This window comes from Pteronotus mesoamericanus, unplaced genomic scaffold (genome assembly GCF_021234165.1).
Source record: "Pteronotus mesoamericanus isolate MK-2021 breed Mesoamerican mustached bat unplaced genomic scaffold, CSHL_Meso_final scaffold_174, whole genome shotgun sequence".
Classification (NCBI taxonomy): Eukaryota; Metazoa; Chordata; class Mammalia; order Chiroptera; family Mormoopidae; genus Pteronotus; species Pteronotus mesoamericanus.
The window spans coordinates 25,342,012-25,360,588 of record NW_026555309.1 but is presented as its reverse complement, the minus strand read 5'-3'; the positions used below and the strand labels follow the sequence as shown (position 1 = coordinate 25,360,588).

The window sequence follows — 18,577 nt, the reverse complement described above, 5'->3', positions numbered from 1 at the left end:
AAATACAATTTACTTTGTTTAAATTGACATTTCTCAAAATTTTATTACAGCTCCCCTTCTGTTTGAGAAACACTCCAAATGTATATTTTGTAATATATAATGCAGAACTATTACATTAAACTTTTTGACTTATATTACAGTCCCTTGCAATGACATTTGCTCTTTAAATTTTAGTTCGTGATGAAAAAGTAAAGTATTCCTTAATGAAACTTTAAAACATGGTAACAGGGTAGGTTATGTGAGTTTTCTCTGACTCTTAATGATGCAGTAAAAAGAAACTATAGAATTGGGTTTGAGAGATACAGAACTACATTTATAGTAAAAAAAAAAAAAAAAGATTATTGACTGGATTCAAATTCCATTAAACTTATTTGAAAACCTGTAATAATAATATGTAAACACCTGTGAACCTCTGTTCAGAAAAAATTCTGGGATAACATATTCACCTGAGAGAATTCAGTGAGAACAAATATAAAAACACTGGGAATATAGTCTCTGAAATGAAGAATTAGATCACTGGTCCTTTGACTTTCCTCCCTCCCCTCCCCCAGGTTCTATCTGTATATTCCTGTTTTTCTTGAGAGTAAAAAGAAGCTTCCTTTTTCCTTTATGTGCCTTTCGAGTGCTAGAAAGAAGAAATTTGATCTGGGGAAGTTAGTGAGTTGGTGGTTATTGGCATATGAATCTATGTGGGTAAATACATATATGCACAATTTAAGTAAAATGAAAAATTTCCAGAGACATTCTCTTGGGGAGCACTATATAGTTTAACATTATAGTACTCCTTTGCATTTTTAATTAGCTTTGAGAGAAAAAAGAACCACAGTTGTTGCACAACTGAAACAGCTTCAGGCAGAAACAGAACCAATTGTGAAGATGTTTGAAGATCCAGAAACTACAAGGCAAATGCAGTCAACCAGGTAACCTCTCCTTAAGTGGAATTATAAAAATTCCCTTTTCTAGATTAATACAAGTGTTAATTCAAACTTAATTGATTTCTTTATATATTGTTTTTCATTTATCCTTATTGTGTAGGGACCAAGAAGTCCTTAATAATAAATGTTAATACTAAATTCTTTTAAGAACGTCTTTACCATTTGCCTAAATCTGATGATGATGTATCAGTTTCTTATTCTTCCCCTCTTCTCCTTCCCCACTTCTGATTTTGTTGTGTTTCAGTTTTGTCTCCTTCCCCCTTCTCCAGACATTTGACATTTTTGGTTGTCACAATAGCAAGGGTGATTCTGGCACCTAGAAAGGAGCAGCCAGGGACGCTGCTAAACAGCCTATGGTACATCAGATAGTATTCCACCCCCCAAAATGAATTATCCAGCCTTTAATGTTATTAGAACTGAGGTTGAGAAATGCTGTGCCTGGGCAATACCTAGAGCACATGGGTTGCTAGCTGTAAGGAAAACCTGAGCTTACTTTATCAGTTTGCTACTTTCTCCCATATCCTTCCAACCTGATGCCCAGCCCAACACGGGTAGTGTAGAGCTGATAAGGTTATTTTATTCCTAACTCCTCCTTAGCTAGAAATAGACTTATTGTTTGGTTTCCAAAGAAAACATGTTGCTTTACTCTGACTTAATATATATCACTAATTGAAGCCCTTTAGGTTGTTAGAAATGTTTAAAAATAAAATCTAGTAGATCGAAAATTGCCATTGTGGTAAATCTTAGCTATCAATATATTCACTTGAAGCACTGTGAAGGATTTTGTCGTGTTGTACCTTTAGTTCTTATATGATCAAGCCAAATTTTAAAGAGATTGGCTCTGATTTTTCACATGCGATTTGGGAAAGTGTTACCAGATATTTTTTAGAAATATATTGCTATACCATATTGCAATGTTTCTTACTGGACCAGACCATATTTTACTACATATACACACATACGCACACACAGGTATATATACATATACTCAGAGGTAGCTGTATCTTATAAAGCGGTCGTATATAATATGCTCATTTATGTAAACATTATAGTCCTCCTTTGCATTTTTAATTAGCTCTGAGAGAGGGGAAAAAAAAAAACCTTTCTTACACACCTGAAACAGCTTTAGGCAGAAACAGAACCAATTGTGAAGATGTTTGAGAATCTAGAAACTACACGGCAAAGACAGTCAATATATATATAGCGATAATGAAATGAGTATACAGACCTTCAAGTCACATGTAAGTCACCACAAAGGGACAACTGAAATGATCCAGAAGTTAGGGTACAATGGAAAATTTAGGATTTAAATTCCAAATGTAGTCTAGTCACTAAACACTGGGAAATAGTGGGATTAGGACGTGAATGAAGTCAACATGGATTTATTCACCAAATATTAGAGAGGACTTCTTGTAGCTTGAGAGACACTAAATTGGAGATAAATGAAAGGATGAAATTGTGTGTTAAAAACTTGTAACCTAATTTAATGTATAAACTACTTATTTTCAAAGTAATAACCTCTCCATTTTTAAATTTTATCAAACATGTAAAGTTTTGCTTCTCATACTTTCCCAGAAATAACCGCATCAGCCAGAGGACAGTGAGGGATATGAGGAATGTCACACTGTTATTCACTATGATACATAGCAAGTGTTACATTTTTGATGTCTTTTTATGTTGATATTTCATGCATATTTCATATTCTTTAGTATAATATATCCACGTTAATTTTAGTGATAACATATACACACCTCATTAAATCTTCAAGTAAAATTGTGCTTGCTCTTTAAAGACATGTGACAGCATATCTTGTGAGAAGCATAAAAAAAGTTTTTACTTTGAAAATGTGTAGAAGGTAGGCAATTGTATCCATCTATCACTTGTTCCTTGGTGTCTTTTTACCATTTTACCATCCTGCTAACATGTCAAATTACCCATATCTTTAAAAATTAAATTGGGTTATGTGACACTTTGGTATAGATAATAATTAAGGTGTATAGCATACATAGCATGTAGATTAGGGATGATTTATTAATCTCATAAATTTGCTAAATCATGGTCCTTGTGAAAAATAGTAACAAATTGTCGGAGGGAACAAAATTTATATATAGGATCAATTCCTGCTAGTTTGTACAGTGTAAATATTCCAGTCTCTGTTCTGTAACAATATATTATCTGTTGGAAATGTACCCCCAAGAGAGCAAATACAGATACTCCTCAACTTGTGGGGTTATATCCTGATAAACCCATGGTAGGTTGAAAATATTGTAAATCAAAAATGCATTTAATACACCTAACCTAGCCAATATCATAGTATAGCCTAGCCTATGTTAATCAGTTCAGAACACTTTCATTAGCCTACAGTTGGGCAAAATAATCTAATGAAGTGTAGAGTGTCAGTTGTTTATCTTAGTGATCACAAGGCTGCCTAGGAGCTGTGGCTTACTGCTGCTTTCCAGCATCATGACAGAGTTATTGCACCACATATTGCTAGCCCAGGAAAAGATTAAAATTCGAAGTGCCTATCATTTTTATCATTTTTGCACCATCACAAAAGTGAAAATTCCTAGGTCAAACCATCTTATGTCTAGAACCATATGTATCATTCTCGGTAGGTTACTGTTGAGTTGGCCAAAATGTCCATATGGTTTTTTCCATGAAATAAAAGACACATTTTTCATTTTCACCAATAACTTTATTGGTGTGGATATTTTTAGTATGTCAGCTGTCTCTCACTATTGGCTAGTGGTTAGAGGCTGGGGGTGCTGCTAAACATCTTACTACGCATAAGACAGTTCCACAGCAAAGAATTATTTAGCCATATGTCAGTACTACCAAGAAACTTTGCAAACCACTTTTGACACATTCGATCAGTCTCAGCACCTCCTCCATACACTGCACAGATCTTTTTTTGTATGTTTCAGTCGTATTTTTACCTTTCTTGAAATAATAAAGCATAATATGCTGAAAATGGTGTATTTTCTTCCATCTTCAATACTGAAATGGTTGCGCAAAAATTCATCAATTATGGTCAGTTTTTTTTTTCTTAGTGTGCTCTGATGTGGCAGCTGTCACAATATAATCTAACAAAATTTTTTTGAATGAAGTTACAGACAACTAAGAAGTACTAGAGCCAGTGTACGAAAAAACTAAATACTAAATGAACTTTTTGGCCACCCCAATACCTAAGTAGACTATTGACCTCACTATAAAAATAGTCAGAATGTTCTGGTTTTATTACTGAAAAACACTTCTAAAGGCATTACCTTAGATGTGAAACAGAAACATGATTTTCAGTTAAGACTAAACATCTGAAATGAATTTTAAAGTTTGCAGTTCCTGAGTTTCTACTCCTTGTTTGAAACATGTAATGTTCTGTTTATTTCATTCTGGAAGTCTTATTTTTACTTTGGGTGTTTACGTATTAAGATAGTTAAAGTGGCTTATTATGTGGATAATAAGTTAGAAGTTGGATATTTGTAATTTTTCCACGGACTATAAATTGCAATAATTTTTGTTTTTTTTATTAAGGGATGGCCGGATGCTATTTGACTACCTGGCAGACAAGCATGGTGTAAGTGGTATCTTTAAAATGTTTATAGTTGTTATGTTATAAGGGTAATAAAAGAAGAGTGCTATATAGTTAGCTTCCTGGCTCCACAGAAGTATAATTTCCAGGTTGAAACTTTAGTTTTAAAAATGGTGATAGGAATATAATACACTTATTTTTAGGTAACAGAAATTCGCAGAACTTTGGATTTATTTTTCCAGAGTAATCTAATAGCATTTTATATTTCTGATGGATTTAACAAATAAGACAAAACTAAATTTGAATTAGAAATGCCTTGACTAATTAATATGTTGGCCGCCTTGCGGAATAGAGTAGCTCTTAACATTATCGAGGCCTTCAGAAATCCCCAATTCACAAATAAGGGAATGTTACAGGCTTTTCTAGCCATCTCCCAATCTCCTTTCTCTTGTGTTAACTCAAAGCTTGAGACTTGGCTTACTGTCACTTCTGTAACTGAATTCAAATTTTATTTCTCATTTAACAATTACTGTAACAAGAGGCATGCTGGCCACTGTGCATATTACTTTTTCTGGTTTCTATGTAGAATGTTAATCTTGTCTAGAGCCCTTCTCTTAGATTTCTTCACTGGGCATGTGTTTGGTAGTTGCCTAAACTCAGTCATCAGCTAGGAGACTCAGTCATCAAACTTTCAGCAGCAACTCAAGTTTGTATCAATTGTAACAAAGTAGGTATCATTATAATTTATAATTTTTTGAGGCCAGAGCTATGAACGTTAAATTTACCAGTTCCTAATTTATGTTTTAAGGGTAACATGGTTCTCTGATCATGGTATTTATTTATGTATGTATGTATGTTTGTATTTATTTTTGACAAGACAACTTTTTTATATACAGACCATAGATGCAGTCACTACCATTGTTTGGGGGTTTTGTAGTTTAATTCTCAGGAGGAAATAGTTTTTCCCTCTCATGGTATTTATTTTTGGTTGCAACTTTTGGGATACTTTGAAAGAATTGATTTCTGAGAACGTTTAAAGAGATAAATTTTAAAACACAATTGAAAAACAGAACTCCAGTTCTTTTTTTTTTTTTTTTTTTAGTTTAGGCAAGAATATTTAGACACACTCTACAGGTATGCAAAATTCCAATATGAATGTGGGAATTATTCAGGAGCAGCAGAATACCTTTACTTCTTTAGAGTATTGGTAAGTAAATTTTTTTCTTTGTCCTCTCTTGTAGGATTCCCTTGAATTCTCAGAGCATGTCTATAGATTTGGGTCTGTCTGTAAGTTTTCAACAGTTGGTAAAAGGAAGAAAAAAATTGTTTTGCCCAACAAAAAGCAAATTGATATAGGAAAGCCTATACAGATCCTCAAAATTAGGAGGGAGGATAAACTTGTTCTTGAAATCCATAAAAGTGGGAATGACTGATTTGTTATTTTTTTCTATATTGTATTTTAGCATTAGCACAATTCTCTTTCGTAATTAATTTGTTATAATATTGCTGTACAGCACAGCGAGTGTGCACATTGTCATTGCTTAATGTATACTAAATAAATCCATTATTCCTGGATAATTCAATTTATTATCCACTGTCCTGGATAATGAATCCAAAATTCAATATTTAATGCTATATACATTCCTTAAACTTATTCTAAACAACTGCAGAAATGATATTTGAAAAGATTTTATGCATTAATAGTAATTTTTTTATATATTTTTATAATCCGCTATTAAACTGTAAAGCTAAATGGTTTCTCATTATGCAGTGGATAGATGAATTTAAATGGTATTATTAGTGCAAATTCCTAATCATAACTTTTTCTGTTTATTATCTTTATTTGTCTGTTTGACATGTTCCTAGATTTAGTGCTTTTGTTAGGGAAGGAGAATTATGTGAAGCTAAAGAAAAAATCAGGTGTTCACGTTGACAAATTTTTTCCTCACTCTGCTTTCTCTTTGGATAATTGTATTAATAAATGCCTTCTAGAGTTGTCAGAATGCCCTGGTTTTAATTATCCTCTCATTTGAGAAATTATAATTTATTACTCCCTTTGGGTTAGTAAGTACCTAAGTCTCTTATTTCTCTAGTTAACACTACAAGTTGGGAAATGACCTCTTAAGACAGGGACTTTATACCTTCCAACCTTGGAAGAGTTTGTTTCTTTTGTCTATTTTCTGTTGTTTTTTTTTTCTTTTAGCCCAGTATGCCACAAAGAAAAGACTTCTGGCTGCTGTTCTCTTGGAAATTAAATTTTCTTTTTTGGGAGATGTGGGATTAGTGTTATTAATTCAGATAATTTCTACACTTAAAAAAAGTACTTAGACAACTTTCATTTTTTTAAAAGTACCTTTCATTAAAGAAATAAAGATTTTCAGTTTATTTCAAAGATTGATTTCAAATAAGAATATTTTTCTCTTGCTCCCATTTGTAAGCAAATTCTTAATTTACAGAATAGCTGTGATTACCTTGCAAGTGCATTGAAGGTAATCAGTGATGCTAAACTTGTAGTGACTTATCAGAAAATTCCATCAGTTTTACTTTGAGTATTATGAAGGATTTAGGAGAGCAAAAGTTGATTACTTTGGAAATGTAAACAGCTTAAACCAGGATTGTAAAATCAGAAGCCTGATATGATTACAGGTACATGAAAAGAGCTGGTTATTCATATCATTTGTTAATGCTGGGAGTGAATTTTGAGAATGAAGATTTAGTGTCATGTTAGAGTTCTAGCACAGTAAATTTATTGTTGCTGGTCAGTGAGTGAATGTGCCATTTTGCTAAGACATGGAAACTTAAGGTAACTGCTGGAAATCCAGATATTGAAACTCTTCTAGCATATCCACTCTTGAAAGCAGGTTAGTATGAAGAGCCAACTGTAACGACATGGATTTGAGCCAGGGTAGTACGCATGAACCTTTTGGGGATTAAAAAACTTTCACTGCTACAAAAAGCTTTTATCCTAACACATATAACGTATTCTAGTTTTAATAGTACCATTATGTTTATGTAGTACGGTTTTATAATTAAGTCTGAAAATTTCTACAAGTGATAGCTATATACTTGAAGGTTGGGGGAGTTTTTATGTTTACTTTTTTTAAAAATGAATATCCAATTTAGTTCCCAGCCTTAGAAAATTCTAATTGGTTCTAAGCTTTTATATTGCCTAACAAATCTTGTGCTAGAACTCACATGACATTTGGGTAAGTGATTGAATAACATGATCTGAACACAAAATTAATACTTTACATTAAAAGCAGTCAACATATAGTCATTGGATAATGCTTAGAAATTATGTGCAATTCATTTTTTCTTCATTTTTGTCCTGTCTTGTGCCACAAAACATTTGAGGTAGATGGGAGGTGGTTATCTCCTGTTGGTATATTGATAGAGGCTAACAAATTCAAGTTTAAAAAAAATGAATTATTTTACTTCTTTTTTCTTTTGATTGAGATAGGCAGTACTGTAAAATCTATGTATTTGTTTGAAATTTTGTTACTAGCAAAGATAAAAATCTTGTTTTAGATTTGGGATGAATACTGTCAATGTTTTACTTACTACTTAATTTTTTTTTCTTTTTTGCAATAGCCTCTTTTCATTTCTAAATTCTTTTCTAGTGATTGGTTATTCTTTTAAATCTATGGTTAGGGAAACATAAGCTATGAAAGAACCATTGTAACTGTGATCTGAGATTAGAATTTGACTCTCCAAGTGACCTATTGTAGGTCAGTGTTGTATAAATTAAAGCTGTGTGACCCTAGAATCTACCTTTTTTTAAAAAAGACTTGGTAGCTTTTAGAATACATCAAGGAATGTTTAGATGGTACCCTATTTAGAGGTGATATGCCTTTGATTTATATTTTAAGAAATGCATTAATTTGAAATGACATGATAAAGCAGACTTGGTAGAAACTTTTAAACATTTTTGTTTTAAAAGTTATCAACATTGTATTTTAATTATTTTGTTGAAATCTGCCCTCACTTTTGCCTTTGGTTCCAAAATACAACCCCTACCCTTATCCAATAATTGAAATAAAAGTAATTTTAAGATACTGGGACTGTTAGTGATCATCTTTTTATAGGGTTTTTTTCACTCATAATTTAAAATTTATCTACTGTTAAGTATATGCCATTTGATTTAAGATACTTTTCCTTGAGTCAGAAAGCTTAGTAATGATAACTTTAGGAGGCTTTACTATACTGACTAAAGTTTTAGATCGATTTACCCAGTTTGATAATGTCCATTAAAAGATGTCTGTTTCATATTGATTCTCGGATACACTATCATATTTTCTGAAATTGGGATGTATCTTGAATTGGTTGTGGTTTGGGTTTAACAAACATAAAATAATAGTGTGTCCTTAAAACAGATGGTGTCTTAGATTTGATGAAATATTTAATACTTGGATTTCTTTTTAAGAATCAAATATTTTATCCTTTATAACTTGAACAGTGATTTTATGGATCTTTATAAATCAATTTTTTAATTCCAGTGAGTTTTGATAAATGCATGTATCTATGCAACTGCCACCAAATCAAGATAAAGAACGTCTCTGTTATCTCCAAAAGACCCCTTGTGTCCTTTTGTAGTCATACCTTATCCTGGTTCATCCATTGTTTTGCTCTTTATCCTTGGATTAGTTTTGCCTGTTCTAGAATTTTATATATAAGTGGTTTAGTATATGTAAGCTCGTGCCTGCCTTATTTTGGCAAGCAGGTTTTTAAGATTCATTCATGTTATTGTGTGTATCAGAAGTTTGGTTCTTTTGTTGCTGAGTAGTATAAATTATCTGAAATGGGTTACACAAGAGCACTGGTGCTGTATCCTAGTTTTAAGTTGCTGTTTATTTTCTGATCAAGGTTAACTATTAATGACCTGAGTATTTTTAGCATAATTAAGTTAAATGAAAGCTGTTTGAACCAGTTAAACCAGTGTGATCCAAAAAAAACTTAGATAACTGGGGCTTGGGGTACAGAGCCACCTGTCTTTTAGAAGGCTAGATGGATATATAGGATATAGAATATGATTAATTGTGATATCTCAAACAGGTTCCAGCAACGGATAGAAATGCTTTGAGTTCACTCTGGGGGAAACTGGCCTCTGAAATCTTAATGCAGAATTGGGATGCAGCCATGGAAGACCTTACACGGTTAAAAGAGACCATAGATAATAATGTGAGTTACACTTCTTTAGGGTAATTTTGTGGAATGTGTTCTTCATACTTTCTGATAAGGAAAACACTATGTACTTAACAACAAGAAGAAAAGACAGAAGAAAAACTAAACTAAAATGTTTAGATTAGCATTTGTTGACCTGACATAAAGATCACAGTGAGTTAGTGGGTTGACTAGTTTCACTGAATCTCGTTGAAGGAAGTTGTCACTTCTTTTGCTTTTAGAGAAAAGAACTCAGTTTTCCTTTATTTATTTATTTATTTATTTATTTATTTATTTATTTATTACAAACACTGTGCTTTCTAAAAATATCTGTGACAGTGAAAATGACACATACGGTTAGTGTCACCTATTATTGAAATACTGTGCAAAAGATGACAGTTTTCTTCTATAATGTCTAATAAAACTACAACTTTTCAAGCTTTTAGTTCATTTCTTTTAAAATGTTTTCTGAAAGAAGTATAATTTCCAGCCTCTAAAAATGGCTTAGTGGACATTATTGACTCTTTTGGAAAATGGGGAAATTTTGAATGTTAAGAGGGATTATGCAGAGTAGAGGTCTAGGAGATTGGACTTTGAACATAATGACCCTAGCACATGGCTTAAAAGGTTCTTGTTTTTAACTAAAATTCTGAGATAAATAATGTTTATCATCTTGCCTCTTTCTCATATATTAATATTTCCTATATGTACATTTTTTTGACTCTTTAGTCTGTGAGTTCTCCACTCCAGTCTCTTCAGCAGCGAACATGGCTCATTCACTGGTCTCTGTTTGTTTTCTTCAACCACCCCAAGGGCCGTGATAATATTATTGATCTCTTCCTTTACCAGCCACAGTAAGTTAGTTTCACTATGTAATTTTGGCTTTAATTATATGAAATTATATAAGTTTTTTAAAACTTAAAAATGTACTTAAAAATTGAACTTGTTGCCATTTTTTCTCTCTTCATGTAGTATTTGCTTATTGAAAAAGCTTATATGTGGGGGGAATCACTTTGTAAATTATATAAATGTCTAATCGCTATGTTGTATACATGAGACTAATATAAAATAATATTGAATATCAACTGTATTGAAAAAATAAAAATTGAAAAAAATGTTAAAAAAAGAAAAAGCTTATGTGTAACTCTTAAGGAAATTATTTGATAAAAGTGTACTCTTAAGTCCTCTAAAGTGCTATTTAAGTTTGGTCTGTGGGCCAACAGTGTAAATGTCATGTGGAATCTTAGGCCTTACCCAAGGAACTAAATCAGAATATGCATTTTAAGAAGATCCCAATCTATCTATACATTGAAGCTTTAGAAATAAGGCTCTAGGCCATATTATTTGGGAGGAATATATACATCCCAGGAGATCCCTTTTATATCATCTTTGCTTTTGGTAATAACAACTTTTACTTCTTTATTTTTAGCTAGACATCATTTTTAAAAATGTGTTTTTCTGATTGAGATCAGTGCCTCTGAATCTTGTGTCCATTATTTTTTTTATTTAGTTGAAATAACAGAAAACAAGTCTGCTTTATTTGAAGGGTAGGTTCACTTTATTTCCTAGAAAGTGTCTTTCAAATACCCAAAGCTTTGGTTTGTCTTGTCTTTCTTTTCAAGTTAAAATAGTGTCCTCTGAGAAAAGCAGTTAGTTCAGCTTGCAGCTCAGTGTTACAGGTACTTTTCAAGCTAAGAACCATAACAAAGTATATAGCAGAAGAGCTTTATACATACGTCCCATTTAGTCATACACATTAAAAAGATTAGTGTGTAAAGGTCGAAATTTTAAAAATTAATAATTCGTATTGCCTAATCAAAGACATAGTTGAAATGCATTTTTTTTAAATGCAAAAGTAGAGTGATGAAAAATAACAGTGACTACTAGTATGGTATGGTGGCACTATCTTCATTTGTGCTAAGGTTACCAGAAGATTTTATTTATTGATAATCACTGATGTTTAGCCACTTTACCAAGTGGTGCAACAATTGCCATATACCAGTTTCTGAGCATTTTCATTTGTTCAAAAAGAACCCTCATGCCTATAGCACTTTTTTTTTTTTTTTTTTAAGTAACAGGAACAGCCTGTTAGAAAAATATGGGGGGAAAAAACGATTCAGCAGGGTTACAGCTCTCAGTTTCCACCAAAATACTGTTTGCACTTAATCATAGAGTCAGATAACCATCATATTTTATTCCTCATTAGCAGTGTCTTCATGACTTAATTTTTATTTTTGCATGATTCTGTTTTCATGTGAGAGTACACCCAGTTGACTTGACAGATTGTCATTTATTTTCCTGAATTATATGTTCTTAAAGTAGAACAGTTACATAGCTTGTAATTTGCATTTGTATGTACACTATGTGTTTTTCAGTTGTCTCTGATAGTAGAAATTAACGGAAAAAATATCATGTTCTTCCAGTAATACAATTTAAAGTGGTTTATAGAGTATATGTTAAGTTGATAATTTATATATTGTGATCTCAGGGTTTTTTTAATATATGAAAGTACTTTGGAGATAAATTTTGTCCTTGAAGTGAAAGTTTAGATGCAAGTGCAGGTTAAAGCCTCTTACATCATATATACTACCATTTCTGCCATAATTTATTCTGAATCTAAAATGGGGATGATTTACACATTTGAAAAATGTTGAACCTTTAAATGTAACATAATACATAAGATAAGGTATCAGGTGTAAGTTAGAGCAGTGTTCATAGGCTATTAGAGATGAGGCTTGGCCACCAAATGTAGATGTTATTAGGGAAAAGAATGCATTAGTAATGCAATGCCCTAGTTACTCTCCAATTTTGTTGTGTGTGTGTGTGTGTGTTTTTTAAGAGAGATTTAAGGTTCAGTTAGCACAAGAGTGTTTAATTTGTTTTCTAAATAAAATTTCAAGTGTTATTACATAGTGTCAAGAGTTTATCCTAACATTTCTGCCTTTGTTTCCCCTGTATATTCTAATTGTCCCTGATCTTTTTCATGAAAGTATTTTACCTGTTCTAGCTCAGGATGACCTCTAAGGTCTCCATCTAAAAATTCATTCTCTGAAGTTCTACTAAGTGTTCTCCCTTTTTTGTTCCTTTAGCTTTTGGAAGTGCCCCTTTCTTCTTTGTACCTGTCCAGAGTCTGCCTGGTTTTTAAGCTCCATTTCAGATATACTTCCTTCATGAAGTCCTGTATATTATGTCTACCTTATATTTGGTGTTTAATTATGTAATGCCTTTACAGTAAACAAAAAAATTACAGTTGTATTATCTGTAGATTATAAGTGTATTGAGGACAGATTTTTTTATTCTGTATATTCTTCATAACATCCTGCGCATAATGGATACATACATATATATATTTTTTTTATTTTGGGGAATATTTTGTCTTATCCTTTGATTACTAAGTGTCCTGGCTTTCAATTAGAAAACTGTGTAGAAAAACTTTCATAAAATTGCACAATCGGGGCAGGGCTGTGCTAGAGAAAATGCAAACTAAAGCAGTTTTCCTGAGCTATCATGATATTACAAATTAAGAACACAATAAATGCTGAGGCTCTTATTTAAGAGAAAAATAATAAAATTAGATTTCAAAAATAGGAGTGGTATAGCCTCTGTTCTTACACTGTTTATAACCCAAACAAGTAACACAAAAAGTAGTGTAAGGATATATTTAACTAAATACAGTTACATTGTACATACTAAACACACTGTAAGTGTAATGGTTATAAGGGAGACCTGGAGAAGTTAGAGGAGTCTAGTGAAGATGAAAGTTGATTTGGTCTTTACATTTCAAATGACAGTGAAGGAGACAATAAGAACAAGAAGTAGAGCAGAAGAACACAATGGGCATGTGTAGGCAGTTAACCACATCTGTGGATTTGCTTGTATTTAAACTAAATACTATATAATTACTGATTCTACAAGAATGTGAACTAAGATAACTTCACAAGAATCTCCATTAATCCCTACTCCCCTCATACATTCTCATTCTCTCTCTCTCTCTCTCTCTCTCTCTCACACACACACACACACTCACACCCCCACACCCACCCACCCATTCCCCCCCCCTCCCGCAACTTACATGGATCATTTCTGCCATAAAAGGTAGGAAGTCTCAGCTATGTTTGGAAGTCAAGAGCCACGTTTATGCTGTGCACCAAGGGTCTGCAACTTATGGACCATGGAGTAATAAACGTTGCCTAATGCCTTCTTTCTTGTGGCTTGCAAATATGAGAGTGGCTTTTACATTTTAAATGATTGGGAAAAAATGAAAAGAATAATATTTTGTGATGTGAAAATTATTTACATGAAAGTAAAGTTTTAGTGTCCATAAATTTTTATTGGAACATGACCATACTCATTATTCTACATACAGTAGTCCCCCCTTAACTGCAGGGGATATGTTCCAAGACACCCAGTAAATACCTGAAACCACAGATATTATTGAACCCTAAATATACAGTGTCTAGCAGAAGTCAGGCCTGCTAGAGTATGGTTGGTAGGGTCATAATATGGGTGTAATAGTTTATAGTTTTAATTTGAACATTTCACCTGAAATATATGGTGTGCTTGAGTGTGATATTGTTATGTTGCAGAACTACATGCTTATGATTTTATAATAAAAGATTTTGTAATAAAATAGGGGCTTATGCTAGACCCTGTATATACTGTTTGTTCCTGTACATACATACCTATGATGTTTAATTTATAAATTGGGTACAGTAAGAGATGAATAACAATAAAATAGAACAATTATAACAATATGTAATGAAAGTTACGTGACTGGCTTTGGGGCCATTATTAAATTTTTTTAAAGGGTTACACAAGCACTGCAGTACCACAACAGTGAATCTGATAGCAGAGGTGGCTGGCTACTCATTGACTAATGGGCAGGTGGGATATATACTCCCCCCCCCCCCAACACACATACACATACACAGCGTGGATATGCAGGACAAAAGGATGATTCACTTCCTAGGTGGGATGGAGTGTGATCATAGGAGATTTCATCATCATACTAAGAACAGCATACAACTTAAAACTTCTAAATTGTTTATTTCTGGAATTTTTCATTTAATATTTTTGGATTGTGGTTGACCACAGGTAACTGAAACTGCAAAACTGAAATCACGGATAAGGGGAAACAACTATATTGTCTCTGGCAGCTTTTGAACCCTATGGCAGAGTTGAATTGTGACAGAGATCACACATTGTTACATTGTTGCACTCTCTTTGTCTCACGTTTCTACTCTGTGCACTATGAATCCCGGAGATGCTGCAGTTACACCTAGAGGAAGTTTTAAGTGCTATGTGTCACCATACTGCAATGTTTTGCTTCTTTATTAACAGTATGTGTACTCATCATGTCACAATAAGAAGAGAAAAGTGAACTTCAGATGGGCTTTTAAAGCACAGTTGGGTGGGAATTATTTTGTATCAAGTTAGAAAGCAAAGCATTAAATTCACACTATATGTAAGCTAAAGGAATACAACATACACCCACATTACCAGACTGTAAGCACTCATTATAACATTCCCACTGACAGCAAAACAACTGTCAGGAAAATTAGGAAATTTAAAACAATATCCTATCAGCAGAATTTCCTCACAAAAAAGTGAAAATGAAGCTTCAACCAAAGTAAATTTCAGATCAGCTGTTTGGTTAGCCAAGTAAGGAAAGCTATTTACCAATGATGATTCAGTTTCATGTTCAGTTGTAGCAACCAAAGAAATAAGTCTAGAAAATAGGAAGTTTTTAAAACTATTAGCCTTTCAGTGAGAATAGTTTCAGAGTTGAAGATATTGGACACAGCATCAACAATCAATTAAAAAACAACACTCATGATTTTTAGTGGTTTTCCTTGGCTCTCAGATGTTACCAGCATGGCTAGGCTGTTGATTTGAGTAATCTGGTGGATTTGAAGTCCCTAAATAATATGCATCTATGAATAGTCTGTGTGGAACAACTATAGATAAAAATGTTTCCAAAGTTGAGAATCAGCACTAATTTAGTACAGCCTAAAGTGGAATCTGCTAATGTGTTCTAAAATTTTTTGGTGGTTATATATGTGTGGAGGAAAAAAAGGCTTTATTGGGGAAGTTTACAAAGCTTGTGAAAAGGTGAAGTGTTCCCATTCTATGGTTATTGATTGCATTGTTCATCACTATGTATATACTTTGTGGAAAATACTTCAAGGTGTATTATTGAACCATTAGAGTCCACAGTGAGTATATTTGCTCTCATGGACTTACCTGCTATCAGTCCATAAATTTCTGTCAGAAATAGAGTATCTTGACTGTTCCTACTGCTACACAGCAGTTGGATGGCTTTGCAATGACAGTTAAATAGTGACTTTTTTGAGTTTGTGTTTTTCTGAACAGTTGCCCTCAACCACTCTAATCATGTCCTGAATGGCTCTGGAAATTTAACTTTTGCTATAGTCTAGAGAATGTTGCTTTATTAATTTAACTTAAAATTACAAAGCAAAATAGTACTTATGCGCAAAACTTACACTGTGGTAGTCATTTAACAACTAACAGTATGAATTACAAGCAATTTTTAGCCACTTTATACATTTTTTTGTTCTTTCAAAAGTTAAAAAAAAAATGAGACCTTCATTCCTACAGATATGCAGCAGATACATTTTTCGAGCTCAAAATAGAATTCCAGAAAGCTTTAGACCTCACTGTAATTACAAAAGAAATTTCCATATTTCAAAATTTATTTAACTGTGCAATTGAATTGGAAGTGATTCATCTGCAATCTAATGATATCTTAAAAGGCAATATCAAAAGAATAATTTAGCAGAATTGTATAAATTCTTGCCAGGTGATAATAGGTTATATTAAAATCATGCTTTTCAATTAATCAGTATTTGGTGGTACCGATGTCCACAAAAAACACTTTTAAAGATTAAATATGTAAAATCTCATTATAGATCTGCATTAACACATAAACTTTTGCAATTTTTAATGATAGTTTTTTTCTAACTTTTGAATTCAATTAAATAAAGATATCCCCAATAAAGAAAATTAATTCTCATTAGTAGACATATTTAAAAATTTGCTACTAAACTTCATTTTTTACTTGTATCAATAAAATATTTTGGAAATTTATATCCTTATTATATAAGGACCTCCACAATGTTCTCATCTTTGCCTCTTAGCCTGCAAACCCTGAAGTCTTCATTATCTGGCCCTTTACAAACATTTTGCTAACATCTGCCATAGATTCACAGAAAGGAAAAGGTGATTTCCCAAGGAAGTTACCTTTCAGAAAAGCAATGAAGATCTATGTCGTGCAATGATACAAAGTTAGGATAAGTAAAAATAAATGTTTAACCTCGTAGACAATGAACTTACAGTTTTTTATCATTTATGAATAAATTTATGCTAGAGTTCTGTAAATACCTACTAAATAACTTCCTTCAAAATTGACATTTAAAAAGGAAAAGGATAAAACAGTCATGCTTACCTGAACTTGTATGTGAGATCTCTGGCAAGAGTATAGAGATTAAAACAGTTGTTCTGGACCAAGGGTGTAGTTTAAAAATTTTTGCCTGAATCTCAGGCTTAATTTTTCAGGTTTTTCAGGTAAAACTTTTAGCTGATTTGTTTAGTTATCTTTCCTAGGGAATTGTTGTATTCTTAAGTGTTGATTCTTTTTATACCTTGTCTTGTTTAGAGAGGATTAAGGGGGGGGGGGCCTAAGTGGGACAAGATATTGTGTTCAGTTATTGTCATATTCTAGGGTCCTCTGAAGAGCTCAAATAACATTTAATGGGGAATCTACAATAATGTAAAGATTCATGAGTATCGTAGTCTGAGGCAACTGGGGAGAGAAGTTATCTGAGCCTGATCTTGAAGGACAGCTAAAATGGAGGTTTCAGAAGTTTGTATTTGGGAGAGCAGTCCCTGTGGGGTGAGAGGAAAGCAGGGAGCAGTCATTGATGGCATGTGGGAGACGGTGCTAGACGAGTAGGTTGGGCTTGAATATTCAGCTAAGAGAAACAGGCTTTACTGACAAGTATTTTCAAGCTTGTCATAGCGCTGGGCACTCTGAGGTACTTATTGGATAAAAATTGGGAAGCTATTTAAGGAAACTTGAGAAGAGAAATACTGGATAAACACCACATGACAGAGGGTGGCCAGCTGCATATCATCAGAGTAGCAGGATTTGCTAAATATTAGCCAAGGCACAGTTGACTAACAACTAGTCCTTTTCTAATTCCCAGCACTTCCATTTTAACCAAAGCCCTGTAAAACTGTAATAGTTTGTTCTCTGTAGTTTCCCATTTTTCATTTCCTCAATACTTTAATTTGTGTAAGTGCCTGATTTTCTGATTATGATGAGAGATTTGCACATAGAAGTTTTCACACATTTGTTCTAATAGGTAAATGACTGAAAGTCACAGTTTAGCAGTGTTTCGGAATAAACTGATGGCATGTATAAGGATCTTCCAAAAATCCTTTTACTCAACAATTAGTATTTACCTTTTAAGTGAGTATCACTCAAAATTGGGTATTATCAGCTGGCATTATCATCATTTAGACTTCTGTTTCTTTATTTCCTTGGAGGAGATGGCCTTTGTAGAACTCATTCTTGTTTGCAATCTTAATCTTAGGTTACTTAATGCAATCTAACGGGCTCTTGAGTGTTTTCTTTAAATCACATGTGATTGTAGGCCTAGAAAAACTGGGTAAGTTATTAATGTTAAATGGGCTTTATTGTTTTACCATAGGTATCTTAATGCAATTCAGACAATGTGTCCACATATTCTTCGCTATTTGACTACAGCAGTTATAACAAACAAAGATGTTCGAAAACGCCGGCAGGTGCTAAAAGATCTAGTTAAAGTTATTCAACAGGTAAGAACTAAAATCTTTATTTATTTTTTTTTAAACATGCCAAACTTTAGGTTTAACCTTTTTTTTCCCCTGAAGTACTCCGCTCACTTCTTAA

General features: G+C 32.9%; 1 protein-coding gene across 1 annotated transcript in view; it reads left to right on the top strand.

Moving 5' to 3' along the window:
• EIF3E (eukaryotic translation initiation factor 3 subunit E) overlaps window positions 1–18,577 on the top strand; it is a 42,652-nt gene that overhangs the window by 6,906 nt on the left and 17,169 nt on the right. The window contains exons 3-8 of the mRNA XM_054590396.1: window positions 803–920; window positions 4,467–4,509; window positions 5,567–5,671; window positions 9,517–9,642; window positions 10,354–10,478; window positions 18,357–18,483. Coding sequence (XP_054446371.1) covers window positions 803–920; window positions 4,467–4,509; window positions 5,567–5,671; window positions 9,517–9,642; window positions 10,354–10,478; window positions 18,357–18,483 — 644 coding nt within the window. The remainder of the gene's footprint in view (window positions 1–802; window positions 921–4,466; window positions 4,510–5,566; window positions 5,672–9,516; window positions 9,643–10,353; window positions 10,479–18,356; window positions 18,484–18,577) is intronic.